Source organism: Sceloporus occidentalis, unplaced genomic scaffold (genome assembly GCF_023333645.1).
Source record: "Sceloporus occidentalis isolate IW3139 unplaced genomic scaffold, rSceOcc1.0.p SCAF_9, whole genome shotgun sequence".
NCBI classification, from domain to species: Eukaryota; Metazoa; Chordata; class Lepidosauria; order Squamata; family Phrynosomatidae; genus Sceloporus; species Sceloporus occidentalis.
Genome location: NW_028316989.1, coordinates 9545352 through 9569590, shown reverse-complemented (window position 1 = coordinate 9569590; position 24239 = coordinate 9545352). Strand labels below are relative to the sequence as shown.

Here is a 24239-nt window from a genome sequence, read left to right as displayed (position 1 = left end):
TGCTCTACGTGTTCTGTACAAAGCTTAAATGGTTGGGAGAAGCATTGCGTTGAACCTGTAAGGTATTTCTGTGCTATGATGGGGGCCAGCTTGGAAAACAAGGAGTGGGATGGAAGGAAATGTATTTACTGTATTTTTCAAGAGCTTCTTTTTACATCCTCCTTTCCTCCCCCTCTAGTAGGATGGATTGAGGCAGTGTGAGGAAATCTGAATAACTAATCAGAGTCCTCATTAACCCCCTGCTGAGATGCTCAAACATTCACTTTGCTGTTTATGAAGCAGGGGGGAAAATCTGCATTAAAATTGATGTGTTATTAATCCCACTGTTCTAGACCTTGTGGGCACCGAATTCTCTTTATTTTGCCAGAGGCCAAACAGTATGGGGGCTAGCTTCTGCAGGGCATGGTGACTTTCTATTATTTATTGGACCAGTGCAATGAGTGAAATTTCACATTGAGCAATTGCCTTAAACCTAATCATGGTCGTTTCAATGTGTATACGCTGTACACATTGAAACTCTATTCTCTCTCTCTCTTCTCACACACAGAGAATCACTGGTATTCCAATTTATTCACAGATAATTTTATCAAACTGCCTAGAAGTGACTCACACACTCTCAAACACCCATCACACAAACACATATACGCACCGACCAGCAGCCTTAAAGTGCCCATGCTATAAACCCCAGAATTTCTGGAAACAAGAAGGATATCTTATAGGGTTCATTGGTTGTGTAGAAGAGGGAATTTCAGTAGCTGTTGCTTGTTGCCTGGTTGCTATTCAGCAGCACCTGCCAAAATTCTCTCCTATATACAACTGTTAACAGTAGGCCTCTCCACTTTTCACTTTGGCAACCCGAGATACATTCTTCAAACTATGCTAGGCTAGACTATATCAGACTATTTGTTCATCTAGGCCAGTACTGTTGTCTCTGGCAAAGAGCATCTTTGTATAGTCTCAAAAAGGAATTTCCCCCATTACCTCCTCCTGACTGAATCTACCACCTTCTGCTTGAGCAAAACATGTTTTCTGCCTTTGAGCTAAAGCTGAAGTTGGATCAGTAACTTTTCTAAATGTATTTTAAGTGGGGGGATTGGCAACATAATTGTTCCAATATACAATGCTCCTGTTCATGCTTCTAGACTAGTTAGCCACTTCTGGCTTCTTCCACAAATCTCCATTCTGTGTTGTTGTTGTTGTTGTTGTTAACTGCCTTCAAGCTGGAGTTTATCAGACAAGGGAAATTGGAAGTATAATCCAATGGCAATCAGAATGCAGTCATGGGGTTTAATGTTATTGTGTGATAACCCACTACATGTACATTCAGGCAATGGGAAGTTGCTCCGAATGCAATCATGTGGTTTCACGTTATTGCGTGATAGGCTGCCACATGCAAATTCGGGCAATGGCATGCTATTTTCGGGCAATGGGAAGCCAGTTTGAATGCAATGCACATTCACATAATTGCACAAAAGTAGCGACTTTAAGTGAATGTGTTCTGGCCCCACTTTATTTTCATTCGAATTTAAGAGAAATTCCTCCCGTTTGATAAACTCCGCTGTTTCACTTGACTCATGGCAACTCTGTGAATAAGGGTTTGACCAATTTTCTCCTAGTGGAACATACTAACATACAAAACTTTGCAACCTTCAAAACAGGTCCTCTAGAGGAATCTGAGAGAGGAAGGGGAGTATGAATCATTAAATCATAAAATTCGGATCTGCCTGGAAACTTTTCCAAAATCATATCTATAAAATGGGGATACATATCTTCATAATACAGGCAGTATAGCAGAACATGATCAATGGATTCAATCATGCCTTACCAGTGAGGCATACATATATATGTAACGGATCTTCCATCATCTAGGGCTGGTGGCGAACAGTTTAAATGGACCAAGATGAAACCTCTGCAATGTTTGGAAAATTGTCAGAGCATAAAGATTATCAGCCAGAGCAAAATGTATGCTTTGATTACCTACTGCAGGAATCTGAGCTGAAGTTCTGGTAGATCTTCACATGGTGCACAGTGAACTGAAGTTTCCAGGTTCTTGTCCCAGTAGTTTCTGTCCAGATAAAATAGATTATATTATTATATTTTGTTATATTATAATTTATTTATAATTTATAGTTTAATTATACAGTAATAATAATAATAATAATAATAATAATAATAATTAGTATGCTTATCATATAAGATAGGTTACGTTATTTGTTAGAACCTTCTGTGTAAAAACATCACTCTTTTAAAAAAAACCGATAAATAAATAATATTTGTTGCATTTAGGTCTGATCCTCCGTTCACATAGGCTTCATTTCCTTATGTATCATCCTTTCCTACTTTCTGGATGAGGTACATTCTCTTTGCAACATATATGCAAGCATGTGTTGTAGGCGGCTCTCACGAGGGATCAATATGTAAAACGGAGGCAGTTTGATAGCGTTTGAGCCAAGGCTAATTTATTAGTGGATTCAGGCTCCCTCCCTCCACCTCCAGTTTGCAGACTCACTTACCTCCCATGGTGATCTAGTACAGCCAAGCCTGTCTGTTAATTAGGCATTTGGGGAGACGCAGCATGATATCTGCACCACTGACCATTCTCTTGCCTGCAGGCCAGTTGGCTGGAGGGGGAGTAGGTTAATCATAAATCTCTCCAGACTCTTAAAGACTTTTTACATTGGATTAAATTTGGGAGCTCCAAAACTATCTCCAAAATCATATTTTTCACAAGAAAGTGCAACGGTAGGGGGAAAAAAATTGGAGGGTGGGAGATTGGATCCCACTCCATAGTCCAGTCGGAATATATATTTCATTTATATATTTTAAGGTGCTTTCTGGCATACTGAACTTTCCCGTTTCTGTTTTCACCACTATCTACGAAGATCTACTTCTTCACTTTCTGTAAAGCATGTGATGAACCTTCCTTTTCCCTCTGTCAAATGTTGGAGGATACGGCCTTGCCATATAGTACACAGCAGCCCATGAAACCGGCACAGCAGTGCTATAAATTCAGGCAGCTTGACAGAGACTCCAGTTTCCTCATTCTCTCCTCCCTTTTAGTTTTGCCTTCTCTCTTCTTTCCCTGTCATATAAATTGTTGCACTTGCACTTCAAGGTATGGCTTATTGGCAGAGAAAATGAGATTAGGCGGGATATTTCAACCTGAAAGCTTTCTTTGGGCAGTCATAAGGAAAATGAAAACAAGGGAGAGGCATTAATTATGAGGAGAAAATCTGCTTATTTCCCCAGACTCAAGAACATTGGGGGCAAGAGTGTCACCTGAGATGCTCTCTTGCATTTTAGAAGGTGTTTTATTAATCCCTGGTTGGAAAATACTTGCTACAGCTGCCGTGTAAATACAGGATGTCCTTCGACACAGTATGGTATAGCATATTTCTTCAATAGATGTTTGCATCTATTGGAACAATAAAGGCTATTCACATCCACCAATCTGAAAAGGGAAAGACTGGGAGTGCTACAATGGAGTAAGGGAAGCAGTTGTTCCTAGGAAGCTCCTACAGAGTGTTGGAGTAGATTCTAACAACCTGCATCTCAGATGACAGAATTTGGACACTGCAGTGTGGTTTACCTTTACATATTTCATGTTAAATCATAGGTAGTCTACACTCATGGAAACTCACTTTGAACCATAGTCATATATTCTAGTGAGTCTTACCAGTTACCAGAGCCAAATGGGGTATCCTGAGGTAGGGGTCTCTAAATAGTGAGGGGACACCTTAGTTCATAGATGCTATGTTGCTGTGTGCCTTCAAGTAATTTATGCCTTATGGCAACCTTAATGTGATCTTGTCATGGGTCTTTCCTGGCAAGATTTGTTCAGAGGAGGTTGCCATTGCCTTCCTCTAAGGCTGAGAGAAGGCCATGGGTTTCTGTGGCTGAATGGAGATTCAAACCCTAACCTCCAGAGTCTTAGTTCAATACGAAAAACTACACCACACAGGCCCTCCCAATGCGTACTATCTCGTGTAGAAAGAATGTAGTAGCAATGCAGTGCGAATGCTTTTTTGCAGGAAACCTCGGAAATTGGTATTGCCAATGCGAGTAGATGTTTAATTGTTGTAGCTTTTGTACTGATAGAGATTTTTAAAAGAATCTTGACTATACCTTGTTGTAATTGGATGTAAGCCACCTTGGGTCCTGTGCAGTGAAAAAGATGGCATAGAAATAAAATAAAATACTAATAAAATAAATAAGTTAATAGCAGACCTCTAGAAATGTTAGCATCACTAAGTCTGGTACAGTTAAATCTCAGAGAGCCCAGGTATAGCTTTCATCAGGACTGTAATGCAAGTAATGACAATGGTTTTGTCATCTCTATATTTAACTTATTATTATCACTAGAGAAATTGTTGCCTTAATCAAGGATCTTCAAAAACATTCCCTTTTATCAAAGCACTGAAATATGCAAATGCATGTAAATATACTAGGTGAAAAGCCAGATAATTAATTATTGAAGGCCTTTCCAAACTCGGTGTATGTGTCTGCAGTAATTGCAGAGTTATTTTGGAAAGGAAAAATGGAACACGGAACGTGGTCCTCATATCCTTTGCCTGAAAACCTGATCAGTCGAATTTTAAACTTGTATGGTAGGTTGTTTTGGCAGTGCATCTGGGATAAGAGGGAAAACAGTAGACTACAATGATCTGGCAGCCAGCCCTATTATGTGCCATAGTTAGAATCAATATTCCGGTAATTGAAATGACAATAACGTTTCAGGTGTTTTGGGAATGGCTGTAAACAATTGGGGGATACAATTGGGATGTCTACATTAACCTTTTTATGATGTGTTAACCTCTTAGGTCACCAGAAATTATATGTAAACTCACTCTGATTTAGTATGGCAAATTTGGCTTGCCTACACCTCAGTATTTTCATTTGTTCACCCATTTCTGTGATTTATACCACTAAGAAATAGCACCAAGCTGAAAGCTTTTCAGTGTTTAATCAGAAAGGGAGTCATTGTGGGAAATATGGACTAATATTGAAATGAACAAATTATTAAACTTAAATGTGGGAAATACACAAACAAGATGGGAATTGGTAATTAATCACTGCAATAGATCTCTTGGAGTTCAGTAAATCTCCTGTCAGTTAAGGGTCCCTTAAGAACTTAAGTGTGTGTAAGGACCACAGGTTCACTTCCCCTGTTCAACCTGCTCAATAATTTAAATTCTAGGGACTCTTTGGTCCTACAGAAGGAAGGAAGAAAGGAAGGAAGGAAGGAAGGAAGGAAGGAAGGAAGGAAGGAAGGATATTATTTTGAGATGGAGTACAATCCTGATAAAGGGAAAGTTGGTGTGTTTGAAAACAGTTGTGTGTCCTGATCCTATTTAACTTGGTCAAGATGGTGTATGTGTGTGTGTTTAATTTCAGAGAAACAAATAGATAAACACCCCTCCTCCCTATTTTTGGGATCAGGATTAGGAAGCATTTGGGGCCTCCATCCAGTGGGTTTTCTGAAGATTTATATGGAAATATCCAGAGTTTATAGCTTCTGTTGATTTTTCAGTGTGTTGTTTTTGGAAAAACTGCTGCAAGGAAGCATTCTCTTCCCTCCAACCGATGGTTTTATCTGTTTCCTTTCAGGTGGCTCTGCTCTGGCTGGAGAAAGCGGCTTTTGTGTTACCAGCAGAGAAAGGGCAGAGGGGAGACTTTCAAAAGGCAAGTGGCTCCCGGAGCACACTTCATAGTAAGCATCACATTTTCATCATTGCCCTTACAAATCAACAGAGCAGGTTATTTCCATAAGTCCCACTGACAAACAAAAGGCAACTTGGCCCATGGAACTGATACTAACATTTCATTGGACCAAGCATCAAATTAAGGGGCCAGTGCAATAAAATAATGCTCCAAGAAGCCAGAATCTGGAATATGATTTAACCCTGCCTCTGTCTTCTGTGTGAAGACCCACACACATTGCTTTGGGGAGGTGGGGAGGTTCACATAAGAAATGGATGCTGATTTAGGAAAAACAAGAGAAATCTATTAGGGATGAAAAATGCTTAAATTCAAAGCAGTCTCCTTCCCTGCGAAAAGAAGTAATTTGAAGACACTTTAAGAGTATTACGGCTTCAGGAAGAAATCTCTTCCTGTGGCTTTTAACAATTTAACTGATTAGTTTTTTTAAAAAAGCATGATACTCGTAAAAAAAAAATGCAAAAGCACTCCTCCCCCCTTCCTTAAAAATCTCTTAGCAGAACACACACTGTTTTTAGAGGATATGTGGGATTCAGTTTTCTAATTCTTTCTTGGGCCTAGACTGTATTTCTCCTCCCTACTTAGGTGAGGAGTTTGGCACCAGGCTCAGGCATTTCTGAGTACTTGCTGAGGCCTGCAGCCAGTATGGATATAAATATCAGACCAGCTTCAACAGAGCCATTGCTAGGCACTTGCCAAGGCCCCCAACCCAGGAGGGGCCATATCCTCAACTGTCCCAATTTGGCAGAGGTAGTCCCAGTTAATCCTCTGTCATACCACTTTTTCATCTGCCTTTAAAATGTCCCAGTTTTTTCCTCCTCCTCCCACTTTCCCTATTTGTTCTCAGCTTACTTCAACTGCTGCAAACTGAGTTCAAAGTACAAACGTAATTTGCACTCAACGCAGCAGGAGAGGAGAGGCCAGAATCTTGCACCTCTTAGTACACTCAAAGAAATCTGCTGACTCTCCTGGCTTGTGTGTTCATCCTCATTATTAACTTTGGCCATTTTAACAACACTCTGATGTTGCTTGGATATATGTGTCCCAGTTTTCATTTGTGAAATGTCGGAGGGTTGCTACCACCCACTGTCTCTGTAACCTTCTTGCTGTTGCTCCCTTCTCTTGAGCATGTGAGCAATGACAAGAGTGAGGAACAGTAGGGAACAGGCACCACTTCCCCTCTCTGGGCAGTTCTGCAGTTGGGCACAGATGAACAGGACCAGTGAATGGGAAGCAGTGCCTTGTTTATTATCATCAGAGCCAAAATGCTAGCTGAGTGTTGCCTTCGAGAGCAGAGTAGTGATCCAGTGAATGTAAGCTGAGGATCTTTGGCTGCCTGACAACAATTTCATTTATTCCAGTTTCCACTTGGCATGGGTTTCATTAGTGTTCCAAATTATCCTGCAGTAACTTGGATCAAAATTGCTATCAGGATGATAGTGTGTGCTTAAGTTAAGGCATCCATTTAGAAAACTTAATATACTGTTTCAAGCAGGAATCTGCCCCAAGGATAGAAAAAAGGTTCCCAGCAATTCCTTGTCTGCTTTGTGTTGTTTTACTATTTAGAATCTCTAACATGGATTTCTGTTTATGGGATGCATTCCTTTTAGCTGCACGTAAGTTGATTTTTTCCTTAGCAACATGATTTCTTTTTCTTTAGTGAGAAACGCACCCTAGCAAGAAAGCTAAGTGTTTTCACTGCTAATTCCTCTGTACACTTGGTAACATTGTTTGTGTAGCTGAGAACAAGAGTGTCTGCTGTATTTCCAAGTTTCTTTTTTTTAATAGTGAGATAAGAGATGTGTGTGTGTGTGTGTGTCATATTTTCCGATTTTTCCCCTCTTCTAATTTGTCCTTCAAAAAAGAAACACTCATTTGTTCATAGTACATCAAATATTTCCTTCAAATTTGGATTCTGTATGAGACTGGCCCAGCAGTTCAGAGATTTGACAGGATCTAAACATGGTTCTTCCATGTCCAGAGATAACTTGTCTTTACTAGCTGCGTTTAGATTGTGATATGCATTGGGGGGAAATGGCAGCTTCACTCTGAGAAGTGCATGGTTTTTTCAAAAGATATTTGAACAACTGTCTCCACACCCTACACACACACACACACACACACACACACACTTTTAGTTTGTTATTAAGTATCAGAGAAAATATAATGAAAGAGGATGGTACAAATGCTTTCTTTGAGAGCTTGGCTTTCTGGCCATTAAATTTTAAAAGGCCCTGTGTCACCTTGTTGAGATTACTGTATTTGTTGTATCACAGACTTTTGTAGATTATATCCTGATTTATTTAACAATTCTACATGGGCCTTTAGCTCTATCTTCCTGTTTTGCCATCATGAAGATGAGCATCTCTCAACCAAAGAAGAAATTCACTCCAGGCAGTTTCTTTTGTAGATTAAAGAGACATAGTTGATTGAATCTGGTCTTGTTTCTCTAGACCAGAGATTGCAAGAAATTACTTTCAGAACTATGGTTGCGTCCACACTGCAGTAATAATGCATGATGACTCTACTTTAACTCCACTGAAATTCTGGGAATTGTAGTTTGTTGTGGCACCAGAGCTCTTTGACAGAGAAGGCTAAATGTCTTACAAAACTACAGTTCCCAGAATTCCATATCATTGAGCCACAGCTGTTAAAGTGGAGTCTAACTGCATTATTTCTGCAGTGTGGATGTAGCTTACAACTCCCAGAATACCTTAGTCACCATAGCTGCTGGAAACTAAAACTTTCAACATGTCACTTGCTCATACTAAGAGGAGGATTCTGGTAGCTGTTGTCCAAGCAAACAACTTGTCCAAACTCTGCTGTAGATAAGCTGTCAAGACAGAAAGGATGTCCCTTTGGTCCTCACTACCACCAGTGCCGGGAGGTCATTTTTGTTTCATAGCAGCAACAGCAAGTGACCTGGCATGCTTTTGATATGCAAGGCAACTGGATGCCCAAAAAATCTGTAAGAGCAACTGCAGGGGGTGGTGAATTGATTGGATTCAGTTGTGGGTTCTCTTCCACCTTAAATTGTTTGAAAGTGTTGAACCAGGCGCTGTGATAGAAGCGCTACAGAAGGTGGTGAATTTTGCCATCAAAATGCAGGAAACCAGGCAGGAAAATAATGAAATATTCAACCGCTATTTACGGAATTGATTTGAAGATCAAGAAGTTACGAGCAGCTAGATGAAAAGGATTAAGTAGGAAGCGTGAATGGAGAGATACTATGGTGCAGAATTAAATTGGCGTTTCAGCTGTTCAATACTTTATGTGGATTTTATGAGCAAGGAAGAGGAGGGCATGGATGTGCAAATGTGGTAAAAGCTACGATCATGCTTTTCAAAGGATGATGTTATTTTTCTTGTCTGTGGGGACACACAGAGGTTTTCCTACCTCTTCCCCAGCAACCAAAGCCTCCTTCATAATATCTCTGGGCTTCACTTTTGTTTATGCATCTTGATATTCTGCAAGGGATTGATGGTCTGATTTGCCCCCTGACCTTTCCCCATCAAACAATACACAGTGTGGACTGTGTGTCTTATTTTTATTGTGGTGTTTGGTGAAGCCAAAACAGGCAGCCTCCCTGCTTTTCCCTGTCTTTTAGGGGCCTACAGGGTTTTCTGTTTCCATCTCTCCTTAGTATTTCTTTGGGTGCTTGGCCAAAATAACCTTTTTTCTTTCATTTTCATGGATTCTGATCCATTTCCTTAGATGCATAGAGTATAATCTTTATTATATGCCATGCATTGCATTGCATGTATCTGAAGTGGATTGTAATCTGCAAAAGTTTGTGCTATAATAAATTAGATAAGGCAGGATTCCCATGTACTCATTCATCTAACACAGAGAGACTTGGAAACACAAGGAAGATATTTTATGCCATATTGACTGTCTGTTTAGCATAGTACCATCTATTCTAACTAGAACTGGCTCAAGCAGAAAGAGGTCTTTTCCATCACTTAGTGGTCAAGATCTTTGGCCTTTCATCACTTTCATTACAGGGATGAAAATAATATTTGAAACTGCATTTTCAAAACTTTTGGAGTTTGTTCCTAGAAGAAAATAATGCTGTGGAGATTGATGAATACATTTTTTCTCCTGACTTAATGAAGATAAGGTCTCTTTGCATGATGCCCTATAAAAGCAGTCTTGCTGGATGCTGCAGATGTTGCAGACAGTGAGAATAACAATAAAGGTGTGTGCATACATGTCTGTGCACACACATGGTTGTGCACATGAGTACATACGTAGAGATTCCAAGCAGATAAAAGGAAGTACTTATTGACAAAGCATACATGGAAATCACACCCCAGATGCATTCCAGAGGCAGGGTACACATACATACATACAGTATATACATTAGTTACTGTGGGACACATGTGGGAGTGTGCTGTTTTACTTGGGTCTGCTTGCAGGCTTTCCACAATCATCTGCTTTTTCAGTCTGTGAACAGAATGCTGGACTAGACAGGTCCATGCTCTGATCCAGCATAGCACTGCTTGACATGAATCCTATTAGTAATTACAACTTGAGTAGACCCATTGAATCAATAAGTTTTACATGAGTGTTAATTCAATATTTAATTATTGTCTTGTGAGACTACTACCAATAGAACCCAGGCCATTATGTGCTAATGTGTGTGTGGATCAAAAAGGGAAGGAGGAAAGGAGAGACTGAATGAGTACAATTTATTATATTAACTATTATACAACTTGGAGTGGCATGTTTTCCAAAGAAATGCCATTCTGAGGCATTTGCAGTCAGCTCTTTCAACTGTATTCTCCTCTGAATGATTCAGCAGCTTATGTTCCAACTGGGCATTTTTACTGCTGCATGAAGTCATGCCATTAATCAATGGAAACTAAACACAAAATGGGTCTGAGGATCATTTCTCTCAGTGCGGCAGTTTCTGTAAATGAATTGAGTTCAGGGTGAGGAAGGCTCTCTGGAGGTCACTTGTTGGCTAAATCTGAACAACTGTCAGTAAAGAGCTCTGGACTTGGTCAACCAGCTGTGTTTTAAGATTTATTTATTTTTCTGCACGAAGAACTAAAGTCAAACTCATCTGACTCTATAGTAAATGTTGCTTCTGTCTTCCTCCTGGCTTCTACAGCTTTGGTACTGAAAGCTGCATTGTGGCCTCCAGACTCTCTGACCTCTCCCATGTGAAAATAAGGGCATATTTATAATATCCTAGTGATATTATGAAGGATTACTTTTCAAATCCCAAACTGCAGTGTTGCATAAAAATTCCACATTCTGTATGCAAAGAAGCTGCCTTTTCCCAGATCATTCTAGCCCATCACTGGCACATCTGGAAAACTCCAGTTCTTCAGATGGACTCAAATTGACTCCTATTACCTGTTACCTATTCTTTTATAACTGGAAATGCCAAGGTTTGAACACAGAACCTTCAGCATGCAAAAATGTACTGTATAAGTGAGCAATGGTTTATCCCCATCATATATTTTTTTCTTTCCAATAGCCTTACTCTCACTAATTGAAAAATAAATACATAATCAAAAAGTGAATTGAGTTGTAGTGCATAAAAACATAAGCCATTTGAATTTGTTTAGTCTTCAAAGTGCCCCAAGGCTATTGGGTATCATTCTACAATGTGTTATGCGCAGAATTCAAAATATACCACAATAGTTGGAGTGGGTGGAGTGGAAGACTGTCCACTACAAGACTTAATACTATTCATGTCCATGTAAGTAAGCAGAGATATGGGGCATCCATTCCTAACCCATATTTAAGTACTGAAGCAGGAAGAGCTATATTCTGAAGAATGACAATCATAGAATCATAGTGTTGAAAGAGACCACAAGGGCCATACAGTCCAACCCCCTGCCATGCAGGAAATCACTAGCAACCATTCAGAAGCACTCCGCAGATGCAAAAATAGGACAAAATAAGAACAATGAGTTGCAAAGGGCCAAAGTACAGGGCCTACCTTGCTAAATAGGGACCATGGAGCTTAAATTCTACTGATATAATCTGTCCATTCCATTTTAATGACTAGTGAAAGATCTAAATGGATATAACTAAAGTCTTGTTGGACAGCGAGCCTCTCCACACATATTTTATTAGAGGAAGTGCAGTAATGTCTAGTTGACTGCTATGTAAATTCCCATGATGAAGTTCAGGGATAAATCAGCCTGCCAAGTTCAAAGCTGCTCAGGTCATAATTCTTCCAACATGTGCTTTTCACTTCCCCTTCCCAAAGCCACAGCTCATCCATTTGTTGCATGAATCAGCTCTTAGTTCCAAAAAAAATGAAGTTAGCATTGGAATGCTGTTGGTGACAATTTTTTTGACCATGGTCACTGAATGGGAATGGATGATTGGTGGCTGCATGGAAGGCTTGTGCTGGCTGTGGAGTCAGGTATATGCTCACTATAAAGTGATTGTGAGATCTGTCAAAACTTGGATTCAGTTCATAGTTACTTCAGAAATTATGAAATTATGAACTAGAAAAGGTAATGCACCTTCTCACACATCAGCTGATATCCAACATCAGAGATATGCAGAGATACACTATGTGAGTGCTATACAGTCCCCATGTAGAGTTGCTGTTGTGTACCTTTAAGTCATTTCTAATTTATGGTGACCGTATGGTGAGCCTATTATGGGCTTTTCTGTGGCTAAAAGTATGTGACTTCTCCAAGATCGCCCAGTTGGTTTCCATGGCAGAGCAGGGAATTGAACCCAAAGATATAGTACCAACGCTCATACCACTATACCACACAGGCTCTCTACACAATCTCTGAGAGTTTGTGTAAAAACAGCTATGCCCTGAACTAATCTGACCTGTGTTGGTTTACTTTGGTCTTCTGCTCTTTAAACCAGTTAGGGGTTATCATAAGATGTTAGTTTTTTGGACTACAACTCCTTGAACCCCACCTGCCATACTTGCTGGAGAATTCACAGTGCTGTAGTCAAAGAGTAATATTTGTAAGCTGCCTTGAGTTCCAGCCTGAAAGAAATGGAGGAGATGGATGGATGGATGGATGGATGGATGGATGGATGGATGGATGGATGGATGGATGGATGCCCACTTTCTGGACCAAGGTGATCCCTCACAAACATACCCATACCTCACAAAAAAAAGCATAGCTCTTTTTACCCTTTCATGGATTTTGCAGAACTTCGTGTGTGTGTGTGTGTGTATTTGGGATACACCACATGAACTCTGTGACAGCTTTACACCATTATTTCAAGATTCATAGCTGTAGGTTTCCAGTGAGAGAGCTAGAATGAGAGAGAGCTGCCCAAATCTTTCTAGCAAACAGAATGTTGTTGCCGGCATATTTATTACAGCAATGCGAATTTGTGTCCCAAAAATAAATATAGTGTTATCAGCAACAGCTGTCTCTCATTTTTATTTGTTTTTATATTTGACTATATGTTCAGTTCTCTAAAAACATCCAGAGCTGTAAATCCTGGGAGAGGCAGCCTGTGATTTAGTAGCTGGGGTGCGCAGGGACTGTGATTTAGGGAACACATTTATGATACACAAGATCATTAAACAGTGTGCCATATTGCCACCTTCTGGGATATGCAAAGCCCCAAATGACTGGGAAGGTCACCTTTTACAATCTATGGAGTTTATCACACTGGAGCTAATTTTTAAAGCACATTTAAAGCATCCCGCAAATAAAGCGAAAATGGTGTATAATTGCACGAATGATTATCACACGCAATTGCACAAATAAAGTGATATCAGAAATCCATTGTCCCCGAAATCCCGAAAGTAAAAAGATGCACGTTAATGCTTCTTTATGACCACTTTAATGGTGGGTTTTGTGGGATGTCGTGTGAAATCGTTTCAGGTAATTACACGGGTTTTCTGGGACATTCATGGGATAAACCCCTGATCTCAGTGCTTATTGGGCTATCTGAGGAAAGTTCAGCCACATCTGTTTGTTAGACAGTTTTGCATCCTGTAAAGTTCATGGTTCCCTTGAGAATAAGTAAAACTGAGCACATTTTCCTCTTGATTTTCAGTGGGCCCCATTCAGGTTCCAGTTCTCAATGCCCAGAAGCACAGATTTGCCATTAGGAGTACCAGTTTATCTAAAATAAATTGTTTCCCACCGCAGTGTCTTCAGAATCAGTTTACAAACTTAATACATACACTTCTGGAAAGTTCAATATAAATATTCAGAACAATCTTTTTTTTAAAAGACAAGAAACAAAATTCAAACTAGTATCCGCCTATGGAAAACCATGATGTTGCTAGCTAAAAGCCCAGGAAAATAAAATATTTAAAACCTGATTCCTAGATGCTCAGAGAAATGTTAGATCCCAAAATGGTTATTTCTGGGAAAGGCATGCTGAGTTGCATTTGATGAGAAATATTTCTTTGAGCTCCAGCCAAGCAGCATTTCACTTCTGTCTGTTTATGTCACTATTCAGAAAGCTGACAACAACATTCATGGTGGTAAAACAAATGGTATTACTCAACATTACCCTTGAAGAGATATATACATCTGAGCACATTCATCTGAAAACTATATTTTTACTGCAAGATTCTGCTGGGAGAAAAGTTCTCCATGCAAAGAAATTGGTTTTTCTCTATTTTTCTCAATGCGACAATAAGAAAACCCAAAGGAAAACAGTGCCTGAAAACCAGATACGTATAGAATTCTATCTGTTGTATTAACTTGGAGGAGATTTGTTCCCATAGAAGAATGCTTCCACTCCCATTCTCTTTTATTTGATAATGGCTACTCCCTTTGCATTCATTTTCCGGCCTCACTGCATAACATATAACCAAACAGATAAGAAATAAGATTGTTTTGACTTTTAGCTTCCCCTTTTTGTATGAAATAGTGTGTGTTTGTTTCCTGAGTTTCATTGCTCCACTTGCCTCCCCTTCACCTACTAAGTAAAAGAAAACACCCATTTTTTCTGCCCCTCACTTTTAATAAGTCTTAAGTTCCTTTGGCTTTGAAGAAGATCTCTGAAAATCCTACTTTGTGATTTAAAGTGTTGCTCAGCATGTATGGCAATTCATTATGTTGGATAGGAATGGGCAAATCTGAGAATTTTATTTCTTTTAATTTTTCCAGTTCTTAGTTTATTCTGTTCCATTTCTACATTAGACTACAACATTTACAAACCCAAAAAAATCTGCATGACAATTTGTATCCATTTTTGTGCCACTTTTTTCCTGGTTTAATATGCATGCTTGCCTAATGTATGCATATTCTTAACTGCCCTGAATTGACAGGGACATTTCTCACTAATCCTCTGCTATGCCGCTTTTTCAGTTGCTCTTAAATGTCCCAGTTTCTCTGTCCTCCTCCTCCCACTTTCTCGCTTTCTTCTCAGTTGCTTCAATTCCTGCAAACTGAGTTCAAAGTGCAAACATTGTTTGCATTTAGTTAAAACTGCAGGGAAAAGAGAAGAGGAGGGAGTAGAGTTTTGTCCTTCGCTGTATACTCAGACAAAAGCAAACTGCTGCGGCTTCTCCCAGTGTCATTCTGTGGCATCACTAGGGTTAGCATCCCCTGGTGCGGCAATTCATGGTGTCACCTCCTCCCATAGCATTGCAAAGAAGCTAGTAAAACGAGAGCTAGACAATGCAACTGTTAAATGGATTTTTAATTGGTTGACTGGTCAAACCCAAGAGGTGCTCAGCAATGGCTTCTTTCATCCTAGAGGGAAGTGACCAGTGGGGTGCCACAGGGTTCTGTCCTGGGCCCAGAGCTATTCAACATCTTTATCAATGACCTGGATAAAAGAATAGGGGGACATGCTTATCAGATTTGCAGATGACACCTCTCTATGGCCCCTTTGAACCAGGAAAGGCCAGATCAGGGCATCCAGTTATGTGTGAGAGTATAGTATTTTAGATATCCCAAGGTTGGGCAGTTAAAAGTTTCAGTACCAAGAACACTACTTTGGACTGATCCAGGAAATAAACAGAAATGCTGGACTAGTATGTGGGAAAGCTGTAAGCCTTGTTTAATATTCTGGTGTCTATATTGTATGCCACATCATATCATGTTCAACACACCTCATTTTGGAAGCTAAGCAGGTTAAAGCATAATTAGTATTAAGGTGAAAGCCCAGCAGAGAATACCTCAGATTCCCAGTCGGGATCAAAATGAATCCTGCTTATAACCCTGGAGTAGGGATGTAAATATTCAAGTATTTTGTGTTCAAAAGTCAGGATGAATGTTTCCACAGCTTCCTCCTTGTTATAGAGAAATCAAATACTTCTGCACATCCCTTGACAGTTATTTGCGCATACTTCTGAGTACATATGGGACTAAATCCGCTTTTTGTTCTCACTAGGATAAACTCATCAAATCCATTCAATTTATCTCCATGTTGATTCTCTATTTAACAATTGACTGAATAAGTCTGCTCTAGTTGGGACTCACCAACAGGATGCCAGCCATGGGGGGGGGGGTTGCATGAGAATTACCAGCCTAAAGGTATTTGCCTGTGTCATCTGAATAGGATGAGGCTAGGGGGGCACACAGGACTTTGGCCCCTTAGCAACTTGTGGCCCTCCCTTCGGATGTTGCTCGACAGCCACTCCCATTATCTTTGGATGTGGTGACAAGAAGTCATGAATTTTGAAATCCAAACATATCTGAAGGGAGGCATCAGGTCCCCCCTCCTCTCTCTAAGGCAGAAATAATCCAGTTTGACATCACTTTAACAGCCATGGCTCAATACTATGGAAATCTAGGAACTGTAGTTTGTTGTGGCACCAGAGCGGAGTCACTCTCAGCCTAAAACGAAAGCAATGTCAAAGCATCTGTGAACAAATTGTGGCAAGAAGAACAAATCATGATAGGTCTGCCATAAGTTGGAAGTGTCTTGAAAGCAGATCTCTCTCTCTTTCTCATTCTCTCTCCTTCACCTACGTACACTGGAGCTGCTGGGAGTAGCAATCCAACAATGTTTGGAGGACCACATGATTCCCACTCATATGTCCATCATGCTGTTTTACAGCCTTTCTTCCTTTTCCTGTTAACAATGTTCCAATCAATGTTGTGTCCTTTAAGCAGCCAAAGGAACATTCACATCTGGTATGGTCACCGATTTAGCCCAAATGCTGCTGCTTGAGTCTCTTGTTTTGCTGAGACCAAGCGCCCTGAAGCTTCGCAATTAGTCCTGGTTTATTCTTCTCAGGAGGGAGTGTGTGTTGTTAATTCCAGCATTTGAGGATACACCTCTTGGGCACTCATAGAGCAATTACTATCATACAGAATTAACTCATTGATGCTCTGAGGAAGGCTCTGTGCCATTTTAATGGAATGTTAATTGGTCTAATGGGTTTAATGTCAACAGGATCTAATGAACGCTCCTCTAATGAGCTCATTCTTTTTTTTTTCCCGAGCCTGTTTTCAAAATGTACTTTATTAATAATCATCAAAATTGTTCTCTGATCTGAGGCATAAACAACACCAAAGCTATGAAAACTTCAGTATACAGGGGGATGGGACAAAAGAGGAGTGAAAAGGAAAGAATACAAAGCATTTGCACACAGTGAAGAAATAATGGAGAGAACTCTGTTGTTGTTGTTTTAAGGACTTAATACCCAGGGGAATCAGATGCACTGTACTGAAGATACTGTATAGAGAGACCTGCTAGATCAGTCCAAAGACCGATCTAAGCTAGCATCCTCTTAATCATAAGGGACAACAACCTGCCTCCAGAAAGCTCATGAAGTAAGCTATTAATGTAACAGCTCTTCCCATCAAATAGTAGTCAAAGATCCACCATCTCTTACCAGGAGGCTTCATTTCACTCTTAAGTAAATAGCAATTGAAAATACAGTCAGGCCCTGGCATTGGGCAAAATGAGGTTTAAGCAGTGACTGCTGAAATTGTGGCAGACCTGTAGGTGCCACGTGAGCACATGGTCTGCTCTGTACCACCTAATGTAGCCCATTGCTTTCAAGTGTGTTGGTGGATGCTTCGTCACTTACAGTGTTGAAGTAAAATTCAATTGCCAATCCTATTGGTTTCTGTATGTGGGCACCATCCTGTTGTTGACCTTCTTTATAAAGACTAAAAATGCATCTCTGAATTTCTTGGGGAAAGACCACTTGATAATGTAACAAATCATAATTTCCCCATAAAACTGCCACTTCAGTATTTTTTTGGAGTCAGTTTTGTGTTTTGCTAGAGCAGGGGACAGGCAACTGGAACCCTACTCAAGATGTTGGGCCCTACCTCCAATAAGCCTCAGTGATCATGTCCAATAATGATGGATCGTGAGACTCACAGTTGAAAACATGCAGAGTGTACCATGTAGTCTGTCTTTGGGCTAAAATGTGGGGCTTAGACTGAAGAAATCTGGATTTAGCCCAGCTCACATCTCCACTTAGTCATAAGGCAAGGTGAGTCATACTGGGCCAGTCCTTCTCTCCCAGTTTTCCCTACCTCAAAGGATTACTGTGATAATGAAGTGGAGAGCAAGTGGGGACAAAGCATTCTACCCCAATTTCCTTGGAGGAAGAATGAAAATAAGCTTTTATAATGTGTGTAGGTACTTTACCAAAAATGTTGTTCGAATCAAAATTATTGTTCGCTTCCCCTTCTGTTTTCCTTTCCTTCGTTTCTCAGTTGTCAACTTTTAACAGAACTTAGTTTTATTTTGTTCTATACAGGTTCTGTGTCCATGGGAGAAGCTATTTAAAAATAATGAGCCTTTAACCACTTTTTAAAAAGAAGGACATAGAGCCTCTCTTGCTTAAAATTAAACTTTGAATCAGCAGGAGCAGATAATTTAAACTTGACTCTTAAGGGAATAATCCTGAAGGGCTTTGGTACCCTAGATATTAATTAAAACAGACCTTGGAAGCCAGGGAGATTTCTTCTTTCTTGATGAAAGACAATGAAGTCCCAATATTTTATTCTGCCATCATTCTGACAGAAGAACTTGTGCGTCTCAGAAAATATTGGACTAGTTTGCACACTGCTCTGTAAATCAGAACTTCCACTGCAAAAATATCTCATGTTTGAGGTGATGTAACATGATGCAAAGGCTCATTTTCAAGTCAATTTATGACATCTAGGTAAATGATGCTGCTGCACTCATTGGCCAAGATCCGACATAGTTTCGACGAAGTGGAAATATTTAGCAGTGGGATTACAACCCCTATACTGACTGCACAATGTATGTGGATCAATGTCCAGTGCCCATGGCTTACTACTAATTATGCAACTGCAATACAAAAAGAGAATGCGTGAAGGCAATATGCATTCACATGCTACTCTGTATACTTTAATGTACTACTGTACGCATGAGCAACTCCAGCTTATGCCACTGTGAGTTGGATATCCCTATTGTGCCTTGTCCACTCTGAGTGCGTAGTGTGACAAATACTGCATATGTTACTTAACAGGATGCCAGCCATTAGGTGATAGACATGTATGTATTTACTATTATATTGGTGATGAATTAATTGGGTTGGTGAGTGCATCACTTCAAGAGGGTGTTTTTAAAGAAAAATAAGTTCTTTAATTTAAGCTGAACTTTCTGCCACCAACAGGTCCTAGATGTGAATCAATCCCATGATGCAACATGTCTCCCCAGTACCAGCTCTGACAATGATGGCCACACAGACTGTGCCCCCTCCCCCTTACCAAGAAACACAACAGGTGAGTGCGCTGGAGCATTTTCCTCCATGCCTCATTGTTTGGCGGCAAGTATTTAGTTGTTTATTCGGGGAAGAGCACCTCTAAGTATTGCAAGACAAAAAGGAAGGAAGCAAAGCATGGAAAAGTTGGTCTCCCTGTGTGTATATGCATGTTCTACTTCTATACTCATTTACTTCTCTAGACATTTCCCGCCATCATATTTTTAGTCTCAGCTAGGCTAAATCTACTGAGTCATCACCATTCAACAGTTGATGCAATGGGTTGTTCTGTAGTTCTGACCTAACATTATTCAGGGTGATGAAACATGGTTTTATTTTTCATAGTTGTTGGTGTCACTATATACAAGCTGTTCATTTTTATTAACTAATTGGAACTCACTTATCAATTGATTAAAATTCACCTCACTAACCAACAGAAACGTTACAGATATAGACAAAAAATCCTTATGAAAAACATTAGGCATGCTCCCTGGCATAGGATGCTGATAACTGTTACTGACCAGGATGAGGAAAGCAAAGGGATTGGAAATGGAACAGAGTGCCCTGGCAAACTGGAACTCTGAAAAGGAGCACCTTTAAAGAAATGGTTGGAAAACATGTCCAGAAACTCTGGTGAGAAGGATCTGGACTGAAATGAATATTTGTTGTTCAGAATTTATTTTGTGCAAAATTCACATTGGTGCTTTTGTGTAGAAGGCAAGGTGTTTTTTTTTTTTTTTTGCCCAGGAAAGAATGTATACTGTCCAAAAAATAATATTTCTGTGCACATATTCTGTGCAATACTATTCTCTACACAGAGAATTCTTATACAGAAATGTTATTTCTGCACAATAAGCCCACATGCAATTTGCACGTTAATTCTGCACAAAATACTACATACAACCCAACCTGCAAATAGCCTTCAAAAATTGCATAATTTTCAAACACTTCCTTTCACCAAGAAGAAAAGTGCTAATATCAAGCACTGCTTCTTTTGAGATAAATTAGCAAAGAATTACTGTATATACTCAATTGTAAGTCGAAGGAAGCTTTTGGGCCCCAAATTAAGGATTTTTGATATGAACCATAGATAGGGTGAGGGTCATACCAAATGTAGAGGCGTGTAACAAAAGGATATAAAGGGCAAAGAAAAGGAAAACAATGCTGAAGAACGTAGAAAATTCTGGCAGCCTCACTGTCCTCACCCTAAAGGTTGGATGGATGAAGAGGGAACTATGGCAAATGGTGGGGAAGGTGACCAGGCACAAACGGGTTTAAGAAAATGCACACGTGTCAAAATCAAAAGGCAAAGCAAAGAGAATGGTGACTACATTAGCAGTGATTACAGCCTTTAACTTTTATGTACTAACCTTGCCTGATTTTAATCCAGAAAAGCTGACAAACCTACACACCTATCTTATTCAAATCTTTCAGAGTCCAATTCCTTTCAGTGCTTCTTTGAGGAGAAAGAGCAAAGGGCTGCCACCACCACCATTTTCCTTGGCAGGCATTCAAAAGGGTCAGAGGTGGTGCGGTGGTCAGTGCATCTTTTGGTGCTCCCAGGATGAACTAAGCTGTCACCTTTTGTGACTCTATTCAGAGAAGGGGATGGTTCCTTTTTGTTAAAGGACAAGTACAGTGCACCTGCACTATAGGTGGGTGCCCCATATGTGGCTTCCTGCTTACGCGGAAGTCGCGCGATGGAAGAATGAATGGTGTGTGTGCTAATGGCGCACACCGTCTCCCATGCCGTGAGCACGAGCCCCATTCAATTGAATAGGATTTGAGCTGTATTAACTTTGACCCATGGACAAGTCGACCTAGGGTTTTGGGGGGGGGTCAATGTTTTGACTAAAATTTATAGACTTATACACAGGTATAAACAGTACATCCCTTCCTCACACTGCTACCATATTTTTCTGGCGCCACTTCTTTTGATCATTGCACAAAATCTGCCGGGTTAGAATATACATTGAGTCTGAAGTATTCTACATCTAGTGCAACATTTATAGTATTCACACAACATACATGGAGAATAAGAAAGAGGCTCAAAGGTAATTCCTCTCTCCTTTCCCCAATCACCACATCCCTCCACTCTTATGTGCAACAGCCACTCACCGGGTTTTGCTGCCATCTTAAAATACAGAAATGGAACTCCAGAGGCAGTTTCTTTCCAGACATTGGCGTGAGCAGAAAAGGCATTCTTAAGTTGGCATTTACATTACTTGAGAGGAAACAGCTCAAGGGGGTTTTGGGTGGGAGCTGGAGGCTGGCCAGCTGAAAGGAGACACTTCTGCATTCCCAAATTAATGCTCTCCTTGGAGAACTGTAAAAGATACAGGCCTATAAAAGACAGCTGTAGTCTCTCAGAGACTGTGACACATACCTGCACCAAACCAAGTAGATCCTGGCAAAGCCCTTGGGCCACTAACATTTGAGCTACTGACTTTTTAGGCCTCGGTACTTTTTAATCCAGAGGCCAAGAGCAGATTCTTGTGATAGTTAGAGTTGTCTTTCAAGTTCAGTGTCACATGAACATGGCAAAATTAGTCTCACTGTTCAAGAACAATGATTATGTGACAGTCACTAGGAAAATGTCAACATGAAATAACTGATTTACAGCAATTTTTTGGAGAAAATTATTAAAGTTGGGTTGATACATGTAAACTTCTTCTTCTAGTTTGTTTGTTTTTCTCGCCATTCACTTTGTGGAGAGATCCACATCAGGGGTTGGAACCATCTTTATCGACATCTTTTATTAATGACTTAGATGATGGAATAGAAGGCATGCTTATCAAATTTGCAGATGACACTAAATTAAAAGGTGTTGATAATACTCCAGAGGACAAGATTAGAATTCAAAATGACTTTTAACTGTGATTAGAAAGCTAGACCAAAACTCACAAAATATATTTCGGTGGCAGGGGGTGTTATACTGAGAATAGAGCAAGCTTATTTTCTGCTTCTCCAGGGAATAGGATATGGAGCATAGAGGCTGGATGGCCATTTGTCAGGAAGGCTTTGATTGTATATTACCCACAGGACAAGGGGTTGAACTGGATGGACCTTATGGTCTGTCCTACCTCTATGATTCTATCATTCTAACTGGACACATTAGTATAGGTGAGGTCTAATAGAAGCAGTAATCTCCTCTGCTTTGCAATATTATTTTCCACCCAGAAAATGCTGTTTTCTGTGCAGAAAATACTGTAATACTGCATAACATTCACATATTTGTTGAGTTTCATAGAAAACAAGATTTTCTTTGCTGGACTTAATATTTCTGCATCGAAATACTATTTTCAACAGAAAAACTCTTTTTTTTGCACAGAAAATGCTGTAAATGGGCTTTTTTTCTGCAAAAAAACAAGAACAGTATTTTCTGGGTAGGAATTAGTATTTATGTATTGAAATAGTATTCTCCATACAGAAATGTTTTCTGAGCAAAACCACCATGTGTTAATTTTGCACACAATAAGTCCTGAATTGTGAATAGCCTCCCAAAATGGTGTGGTTTTCGAAGACTTTCTTGCCACAGGAAGAAAATTGCTGAAATTGCTATCTTCAAGAAGAAACTTAATGGGAATAGCATCTGTATCAGAATTGAATTGGCTTTTTGGCAGCCGTGTCACACATATTTAGCTTGTGGTCTATCAAAAATTTGCTTTCTTTTCATAACACCCTAAATTTGCTTCTATCTTCCTTTGCTTAAGGATAGGGCTGGTGCTGTTTCTGATCCTGGAGAACATATGCAGCCATCATTAGTAGCAACCATAGATAGACTTCTGCTCCATGAATTTGTCTAGTTTATCTCAATATAGAGCTGCTTTATTTGTTCCTGATCTTAGCCTCCTAAGAGTAGGGCACCACCTTATTAAACATATATAGGAAAACTTGGCTAATCGCTCATGTGGAGCAAACATATAAATGAACTAGCTTTTCCTCTTTTTTAAAGAAAAAATACTGTTATAATAGATGGTGGTGACACTGCAGCCGCAGTAATAGTCTGCTTTGCATTACTCCATACCACTGTTAATCTATTTGTGGCTGGCAAGTCCTTTTTTATGGATAGAACATACTGCCTAGCATACCAGAATTTTTCCCTTTCTCTCTAGATTTATAGTCTTTGGACCAAGGCAATTAAAAGACACCCAGGAAGAAAAGACCTGACTGAGACAAAACTGGGATAAATATGACCCAAGATAATTACTATGCATATGTGATTGCTGAAAATGTTGAGATGACTCTATGCTCCCAACCCAATAAACGTTTGTTGAAAAAAGAAAGGATGATTTATTTATTATTTATTTATTTTAAAGATTTCTGTATTGCTTCCCAGCCCACAAGTACTTCCAAGACAATGAACAAATAAAATAACAATTAAACCAATACATAGATAAAAAGATATTAAACCGTTAAACACTTTTAACTGCTTCAAAACTGGATTCAAGGATTTTAAAAACAATCCTTAAATTCATTTCTGAAACAGTTAAAACAGCAATTTCAAACACTGAATGCAATGCATAAGAGAACTGTGCTGAGCAGGGTTCCCAGATCTCTGGGCCTGGACCCTCCTCTCCAGTTCTCAAGGCAAGGATGCAATCTTGAAACATGTATATGTGTGTCTGTGTGTCAACACAGATGCTGAGCAGTTTTTCTTGCATGTGTGTATGTTCTCTAAGTGGGAGAAGCATATCAGTGCAAACCATACATTTGACACTCAAGATGTTAACATGTGGATTTCATTCAAGAAATAGTAGGTGGCTGCTCCCAGATTCTGGAACTCCCTTTTTCTAGAGGCTAGACTGGCTTCTTCTTTGCTGTCTTTTTATCAGCGTGTGAAGATCTTTATTTCAGCAGGTCTTTGAGAACAGATTGTTTTACAAGGAAAGGGCTCTTTACTGTGCTA

General features: G+C 39.7%; 1 protein-coding gene across 9 annotated transcripts in view; it reads left to right on the top strand.

Moving 5' to 3' along the window:
* LOC149306854 (homeobox protein PKNOX2) overlaps positions 1-24239 on the top strand; it is a 262919-nt gene that overhangs the window by 150761 nt on the left and 87919 nt on the right. For 8 of the 9 annotated variants that reach the window (XM_089537725.1, XM_089537717.1, XM_089537721.1 and 5 more), the window contains 2 exons: positions 5608-5710; positions 19244-19352. In XM_089537725.1, coding sequence (XP_089393851.1) covers positions 19266-19352 — 87 coding nt within the window. In that variant the 5' untranslated portion in view covers positions 5608-5710; positions 19244-19265. The remainder of the gene's footprint in view (positions 1-5607; positions 5711-19243; positions 19353-24239) is intronic. The other variant, XM_089537722.1, reaches the window with a different exon arrangement.